This window comes from Miscanthus floridulus, chromosome 5, assembly GCF_019320115.1.
Source record: "Miscanthus floridulus cultivar M001 chromosome 5, ASM1932011v1, whole genome shotgun sequence".
Taxonomy (NCBI): Eukaryota; Viridiplantae; Streptophyta; class Magnoliopsida; order Poales; family Poaceae; genus Miscanthus; species Miscanthus floridulus.
Window position 1 is genome coordinate 82,362,503 of NC_089584.1, and position 8,138 is coordinate 82,370,640.

The 8,138-nt window shown below is 52.4% G+C and overlaps 1 protein-coding gene and 1 pseudogene across 1 annotated transcript; both read left to right on the top strand.

Annotated features, from left to right (window-relative positions):
- The first annotated feature begins 225 nt into the window (after positions 1 to 225).
- LOC136454833 (subtilisin-like protease SBT1.4) lies at positions 226 to 567 on the top strand. Its single transcript, XM_066455097.1, has one exon. The coding sequence runs from the start codon at positions 226 to 228 to the stop codon at positions 565 to 567; it is 342 nt and encodes a 113-aa protein (XP_066311194.1).
- Positions 568 to 601: 34 nt separating this feature from the next.
- LOC136452473 (subtilisin-like protease SBT1.8) lies at positions 602 to 2,402 on the top strand (annotated as a pseudogene).
- The last annotated feature ends 5,736 nt before the right edge of the window (positions 2,403 to 8,138 follow it).

An 8,138-nucleotide genomic window follows, 5' to 3' on the forward strand; every position in this document is an offset into this window, starting at 1 on the left:
CGGGGGCGGCTGGTGAGTGAGCCACCCCTACAAATTAGACCCATTTGTAGGGGCGACTCGTATCACCAGCCGCCCCTGCTGTTCTATTTGTAGGGACGGCTGGTGTCTGGACACCCGAACACGGCACTGTACGTAGGGGCGGCTCCATCACCCGCCGTCCCTAAAAAAAATTCGACCAATTACTAAAATTCGTTTTTTACGTAGTGCACGAGGTCGCCTGGGTTCATGGGCCTCCAACCCGGCAACGGCGCCTGGAAGCAGACCGATTTCGGTGACGGCGTCATCATCGGCTTCATCGACATTGGCATATGGCCCGAGAGCGCGAGCTTCAACGACAGCGGGCTCGGCCCTGTCCGGTCGAGTTGGCGGGGCAAGTGTATCGACGCCCACGGCTTCAACGCTAGCTTGTACAACAACAAGCTAGTCGCCGCCAAGGCCTTCCACGCTGCCGCGGACGCCATGGCGGGGAGCGCGAGCAGCACGTACCTGGCCTCGACTGTACAGTCCCCGAGGGACAAGAACAGACGGACACGGCACGCACGTGTCCTCAACGGCCGCGGGCTCTGAGGTCCAGAACGCCAGCCTCTACACGTTCTCACAGGGTACCGCGTGAGGAATGGCACCCAGGGCGAGGATCGTCATGTACAAGGCATGCGACGTCAAAGGCGACTGCCAGAATGCGGACATCCTAGCGGCGTTGGACGCTGCGGTGAAGGACGGCGTTGACATCATTTCCATGTCCCTCGCAAACCTTAGTCCCATACCCTTCCACTACGATGACGAGATCGCAATCTCCACGTTCGGTGCGGAGCGCAAAGGCGTCTTCGTCGTCCTCGGCGGAGGCAATGGAGGCCCGCGGGCATCTACAGTGAGCAACTCGGCGCCTGCCTCCACCGTGGACCGGCTGTTCCCGGCGCACCTCACGCTCGGGAACGGGGTCGTGCTCGCCGGGCAGTTCCTTTATACCATGCATGCCAAGGGCACGCCCATGATCCAGTTAGTGTCCACGGACAGCTTCAATGACTGGACGCCCGACACGGTCATGGGAAAAATCATCGTGAGCATGGACGGAGCAAGCGACGCGGATGGCATCTCCTTGCAGAATGCTGGTGGAGCAGGGATAGTTGGTGTGGATCCTGACGAGTGGTCTCGAGATGGTTCCGCAACCTATTCCTTCACCCTTCCGGGTCTCACGCTCAGCTACACCGCTAGAAGCTCAGGGCGTACATGGCCTCGGTGCCGTATCCGGTGGCGTCCTTCAGCTTCGGCTGTGAGACGGTCATCGGCCACAAGAACCGGGCGCCGGTGGTGGCTGCATTCTAGTCGCGGGGCCCCAACCCTGTAGCACCCGAGCTCCTCAAGCCCGATGTTGTCGCGCCTGGAGTGAACATTCTTGCGGCCTGGTCGGGCGACGCACCACTAGCGGATTACCCCGGAGTCCCCGTTCCCGACGGGAGGAGAGTGAACTACAACATCATCTCGGGGACTTCCATGGCATGCCCGCACGTCGCTGGCATCGCGGCGCTGATCAAGAAGAAGCATCCAAGCTGGACGCCGGCCATGGTACGGTCGGCGCTGATGACGACCGCCGCGACGGTCGACAACAGAGGCGGAGACATATCCTCGACAACGGGCACGCGGCCACCGTGGGCCGCACCGACAACGTCAGGGTCGCGACGCCGCTGGTGGCCGGGGCCGGGCACGTCCAGACGGACGACCTCGGCTACGACGCCGGCGAGCGCGACTACGCCGACTTCCTGTGCGCCCTGAACTACACCGCGGAACAGATGCGGCGGTTCGTTCCGGACTTCGTCAAGTGCACGGGAACGCTCGCCGGCGACCCCGCCGGCCTCAACTACCCGTCATTCGTCGTGGCCTTCGACAGCCGCACCGACGTCCGCACGCTGACGCGGACGCTGACCAAAGTGTCCGAGGAGTCGGAGACGTACAATGTTACTGCCGTGGCGCCGCAGCACGTGAAGGTGACCGTCACGCCGACGACCTTGGAGTTCAAGGAGCACATGGAGACGAGGAGCTACTCGGTGGAGTTCAGAAATGAAGCCGGGAGGCAGGCGGAGGCGGGTGGGGCTTCGGGCAGATCAGCTGGGCGAACGGGAAGCATAAAGTCAGGAGCCCGGTGGCGTTCCAGTGGAACAACTGACGACTTCTACAGTTCTAGTAGTATCGGAGTAGAAACTTGCACAAGAATAAGCTATGTGTTGAGCTTTCATGCTTAAACTGTCATATATTGTCATGTTGATGAGTTCGTTCATTGGTTAGGATGGTTGGACCAAGATATGTTTGGTGACGATGATGTTTGGCATCCCAGCACTGAGACACATTGCTCCTCGGCTTCTTCGCTCATATGAATTGGCACGACAGTACTCTTACCATAATTAATCTTAAGGCCAGTGGCTTGTGCAAAGTGATCGAGCAGTGTCTTAGCCTCTGAATGTCGTGCAACTCAGCCCGTACCAACAACAACGTGTCATCCGCGTACTGAAGTACCGGACAACTTGTACCAGCAATAATCGGGTGCCTTATCTGTTCATCGGACCTGAAGCACATCTGCCACAAGAATGAAGAGATATGGTGACATTGGATCCCCTTGCCTGAGACCCCGACGACAGCTTATCCATGGACCCAGGCATCCATTAACCAATACCGCTGATCGAGATGATTGTACTATGTGCCGCATCCATCTTCGCCAAATGTGGGTGAAGCCTCTGCATAACTGTATCTAAGGCTTCCCAGCTGACCGTGTGGAAAGCTTTTGCAAACTCCAATTTGACGACAAGCGTTGGTGTTTTCCGCTTGTGACAACACTGGATGAGTTCCATTGCATAGACGAAATTTTCTGTGATTGAGCGCCCTTTTGATGAAACATGTTTGGTCGAGATCCATAAGGTTGCTGATCTGTGTCTGCAGCCTCGCTGTTAAGATCTTGGACAGTGAAGAAAGCTGTATTGTTGTCACCTTCGCGTACAACTCTGAACTTTCTGCGCTGCTTCTAGTATGCGGCGTGTTGTTTGAACTCAAGGGCCAGCCGATCATGGCTCATTTGTCGTACCTGAATTTCATCATTAGAGAGACAACGTGTTATGGCAAGTAGAGCCGGCCCAGGGGTACTGTAGCGACACGGTACTGTAGCACGTGAACAGATTAGATTAGATTGTTTGGTTTGTTAGGAAATAGATATGTGGTTTGGTTTATTAGGAAAGATATATGTTAGATTGATTCGGTTAGGATATTTCTTTAGGGGTCAAATCAGTCATCTCTATAAAAAAGAGAACCATGTATCAGTTATAGTCAAGGAAGAAACAACAATAAAGTTGCTGGCTTCCCTGCGAGCCAGCCGTTCCTGCCCTCTCTCCCTCGCATGAACAGTACCCACAGGTACTGTAGCTCCGTCGCCGCCTCTCCCTCTCAATCCTCCAGCCTCATAACATCTGGTATAAGAGATCTCTGGTTCGATCATGTCCACCCCCTACCATCAGCGCCAGCGCCGTCGGTCGCGTCGGGGTTGTCGTCCACATCCTCGGGAGCGCCCCTGACGTTGGAATCTTTGACCGCCGACGTGGCTGCGATTGCCCACGGCATGGCGGCCATGCAGGCGACCCTGGCCGCCCTCATCCCACCACCTCCCCCTCCACAACAGCCGGCACCACCACCACCTCCACAGCCATCGCAGCCGCAGGCGATCTTCCCCTACGGCATGCCCTAGACCAGCGGGACGGGGGTGCCCCTCCACTTGCTGCGGTCCCAGGGCGTTCCTATCCAGCAGATCAAGTTCCCGCCGTCGCCGTCACCGCTTCCGGCTTGGATCGTCGGTTCGTCGAAACCCATCTACACGGCGTCTAGTACCCAGCCGCACCTACCGCCGCTTTCGGCCACCGGGGCTGTCTTGGCGCCTGGCGGCGCCTCGGCTCCGGGCGTCTTCTACGGCGGGGTGGACGGCCCCCTGTTCCACGGCGGCAGCCTGATGCCGACGCTCTCCGCCACGTCGCCCTCGATGGACAGCACGGGTGCGGCGCCCTCGGCCGCCGCACAGGCCCCGTTGGAGTTCGCCACATCACCGATGAAGGCCCCGGCTGCCATAACTCCGGCAGTCTCATCACCAGCTTCGCCAACAACCCCGCCAGCACTAGTGTCACCAATGCAGGCGATCATCCATGCACCGACATTGGCGGACATGATGCCTTTGTCGCTGCCTCTACGAGCCACAGCACCGATCCCTCGAGCAGGGTCGTGGCTGTTTGCATGCGCTTATTCTCCGCCGGCTCAGCAGCAGGCCTTCAAAGCTCCATCGGTTGCTTGGAGTACGCCTCCAGCACAACCCCGCTCGGCTGCACCCATAGCGGGGGTGGCTGCTCGTGGAGGGCACCATCGACTCCACGTGCAGGCGTTCCATGGATTCGATCCGGGCGGATTCGATTCCACGCAGATCAGATGGAGCAGCCAAGTTTGGCACCTCGAGGAGGAAGCAGGTCTGCCATGGCGATCTTCTCTGGACCGCAAGGTCTTCCGCTCCAGCAATCGCCACAGCTCGAGGACGAGCTGTCTTCGAGGGGTGGAGTAGTGTTATGGCAAGTAGAGCCGGCCCAGGGGCCCACGCGGTACTATAGCGACGCGGTATTGTAGCACGTGGACAGATTAGATTAGATTGTTTGGTTTGTTAGGAAAGAGATATGTGGTTTTGTTTGTTAGAAAAGATATATGTTAGATTGATTCAGTTAGGATATTTTCTTAGAGGTCAAGTCAGTTATTTCTATAAAAAAGAGAACCATGTATCAGTTATAGTCAAAGAAGAAGCAACAATTAAATTGCTGACTTCCTCTAGGAGCCGGCCGTTCCTGCTATCTCTCCCTCGCGTGAACAGTACCCACAGGTACTGTAGCTCCGTCGCCGCCTCTCCTCTCGATCCTCCAGCCCCATAACACAACGATCTTCTTCAAACATGTCAGAAAGCTGTATTATGGAATTAGTGGTGCCCTGTTATGCCTAGACCAAACCTTTGCCGCAGCCTGAAGTGATTTAAGACGCCTGGCGAGGGTTCCAGCAGCATCAGGACGCGGGTGAGCCTCGTCACAGGCCAGGAGAACATCCGCCGGAAGGAAGTTTCGGTTTGGAAGCTACTCCGTAAGCATTTTCAAAGCGAAAAATGTTTGTTTTGGGATGTCGATAGACAGACAAGCAAGAATTGGCGTATGATCCGAGGTTGGGCGCTTGCAGTCCTTGCAGAGATGAGGAAGGGAAGAGTTGGTGCATTGCGTTGTTATGAAAAAATCTGTCAATGGGATGGGCCTTCTCGAACTCCCTATTTTATACTTATTTATTACCACATCAATCAAGTTTTTGATAGACATGAACTGGAATCGGAATTACCGAAGTGTTCTGGTTCTATTATAAAAAGGGTACGTTTGGTAGCGTTCTTGAAGCTCTGCATCTGTCCAACCAAACAATCCGTGGTGCATTAGCTCTGGGTGTCTTTGAATCGCGGTAACTGAAACCACATGCGGGAAGGAGAGCTGAAAAATCAAGCTTCGTCTAGCTCCATCTTCCATGCTCGCGGTCTCGCCCCGAAATACCCCTCCTCCATACGCGTGGGCAGTGGCGGGACGTGGCCATGCGTGCACATGGCACGGAGGGCGGCGGTCGGGGTGAAGTGCGATAGTAGGGAGGTGGAGCAACGAGAGATATGGGTGGACGGTGGTGGGACTAGGCACGATGGCAAGGAGGTGGAGCAGCGAGAGATGTAGGCGGGTGGTAGCAGGATGAGCGCGGCAACAAGATAGGCAACAGGAGTGCGGACGAGGCCCAAATAAGGCAGGGGCAGTGAAAGCAAAGCGATAATGCTTGGTTGAGGAAGTCAGGACGGACCGACCGATCCCGCGTGCATTACGCCCAATAAAAAAGGGGGCGCGTAGTTAGGTGGGGTCCATATCCTGAGAGCGCGTACGGCCACTCGTTCGGGTGCATGCGGCGTGTGGAGCCCGTGTATGCACGTGAGAGAGGACTGGCTGGACCAGCCGGCCAGGCCCCTAGCCGCACCTGCCGCGTTGCTGCTTTGGCTAACCGGCTTAGGCGCTTAGCTAGTTGCAGGGCTGGCCAAGCCGCTTGCCTGTCTGTGAGAGGAGAGCGGGGCTACATTTACATGGTAGCTGAGTGTTGGTCTAAATTTTTCCATCACTCCATGGCATCTAACTCCGTATGTTTCATGTGTTCCATATGTATGTTTCATCTAAATATTGCATGTGTTTCATCTGGGTGTATTGTTGTGTATTGTTGCAATGACTATACACGTATGTTGCAAGTAAATGTTCAAATGTTTCATCTGTTTCAAACGTAGGTTACAAGTGCGTTTATCAAGATATTGCATATGTTGCAATGGCTATACACGTATGTTGCAAGTGTATGTTTCAACTGTTTCAAACGCATGTTGTAAGTATTTCTATCTATATGTTGCACTGGCTATACACGTATGTTACAAATATATGTTGCAAATGTTTTAGTTGTTTCAACTGTATGTTGCAAGTAATTTATCTGGATGTTGCATATGTTGCAGTGGTCATACACATATGTTCCAAGCGTATGTTTTTGTAAATGCTTCATTTGTTACAGACGTATGTTGCAGCAAATGATTTTATGTTGCAAGTGTTGCATGACCAGGCACGGGAAGTGAGCGTAGACAGAGGTGGTCCCCTTGTGCGTGCGGGAAGCGAAGTAGGCGTGACAGCCCCCACATGCATGCGCAGCTGCATGCGTAACCGCAGCAACAGGCGGGGCCGGGCCAACGGGCGCGGTAGCAGCAGCGTGCGATTGACAACCGCAGCAGCAACGCATGGACAGGTGCGGCAGTAGCCTGTCCGCGGGCAGGCAGGAGCTGCATGCATACGCTGTGGGGCCCGGCCATGCAAAGTGGGAGGTGGAGGTGCGGTGCACGTGTCCCTTCCGTTGGTCGTATGCATCTAGGAAAGTGCGTCGCCTACGTCGTTTCCTGCCGCATGTAGAGCGAGCGTGTCAGGCGGGCAGTAGGCACGGGCGTTTGGACAGACACGCGTCCAAACGTCCGGGCGCTAGTCTTGCCCAAAGCAAACGGCGAAAGATGCGACAAGTGGAGGTGGGTGAGACTTATGGGAAAGGGAGAGGAAGAGAATGAATGGAACTAAAAAAATAAGAAAAAAAACTCAATGCGTCAAAGGAGAAATAAATAAATGAAGAAACTATAAAAAAAGGAAAAAAGAGAGAAGGGTATTATGAATATTTTTTCCTTTTCATCTACATAAAAAGATATTTTACCAAATAATTTTCTAATAAAAATAGTTGAAGCTAAAAAAAATTACTCCACTAAATAAACTGGGCCAGAACTCTACCAAAGGTACCCTAAATGAATAAAAACTAAAAGGGCTTTTAATTGCATTTACATGTTACTCCCTCCATTTATTTTAAAATTCAGACCAATAATTAGCCTAACCATATAAAAAAATATAGTACAAAAGCAATTACGTTGGGTTTGCATTTAGAAATACTTTCTAAGGGTTAAACTTTTGTTACCGTAAATTATGTATTATAAAAAATTAGCGGTTAAAATGAGATCTTAAAAACCGCACATTTTGTTTATCACCAAATAGATAGAGATGAATGTTATATGATAATAGCAGGAAATTCTTCCTTGAATCAGGGTATTTAGGAATAACAGGTTCTTCCATCTAGATACCATCAAGAATTTGTAACTATTACATAGGAACATATTCATGTTATAAGTATTTTTCCTTTCTAATATTTTTGTATTGGAGGTTTACATGCCTGCAAAATTGTCTGCCTAAAACGAAACAGCACAGTTTTGTGTAATTGATTCACACTCCGGCATTGGAGAAATTAACGATACATGGATCCGTATGAATATTTGAAGTTATTGCACTTGAGAATGGACAAATTTCTGTTCTTATGGGCATCTATTTACCATAAAAAGTAAATTAAAAAAACACGGATATTGTAGCAATGTCACATAATGTTTAATTGAAAGAATCATATATTAGCTTATTCTCATAGAGCAATAACCCTTTTTTCCGTGAGAGAACAGGTAGACATTAATTTGTGGAACACCCTTTTTGTTTGGATGATCATGAATTCAATTG

Excerpts from the sequence above, each read along its gene's own strand:
- LOC136454833 (XM_066455097.1), top strand. The coding sequence starts at position 226 with ATGGGCCTCCAACCCGGCAACGGCGCCTGGAAGCAGACCGATTTCGGT.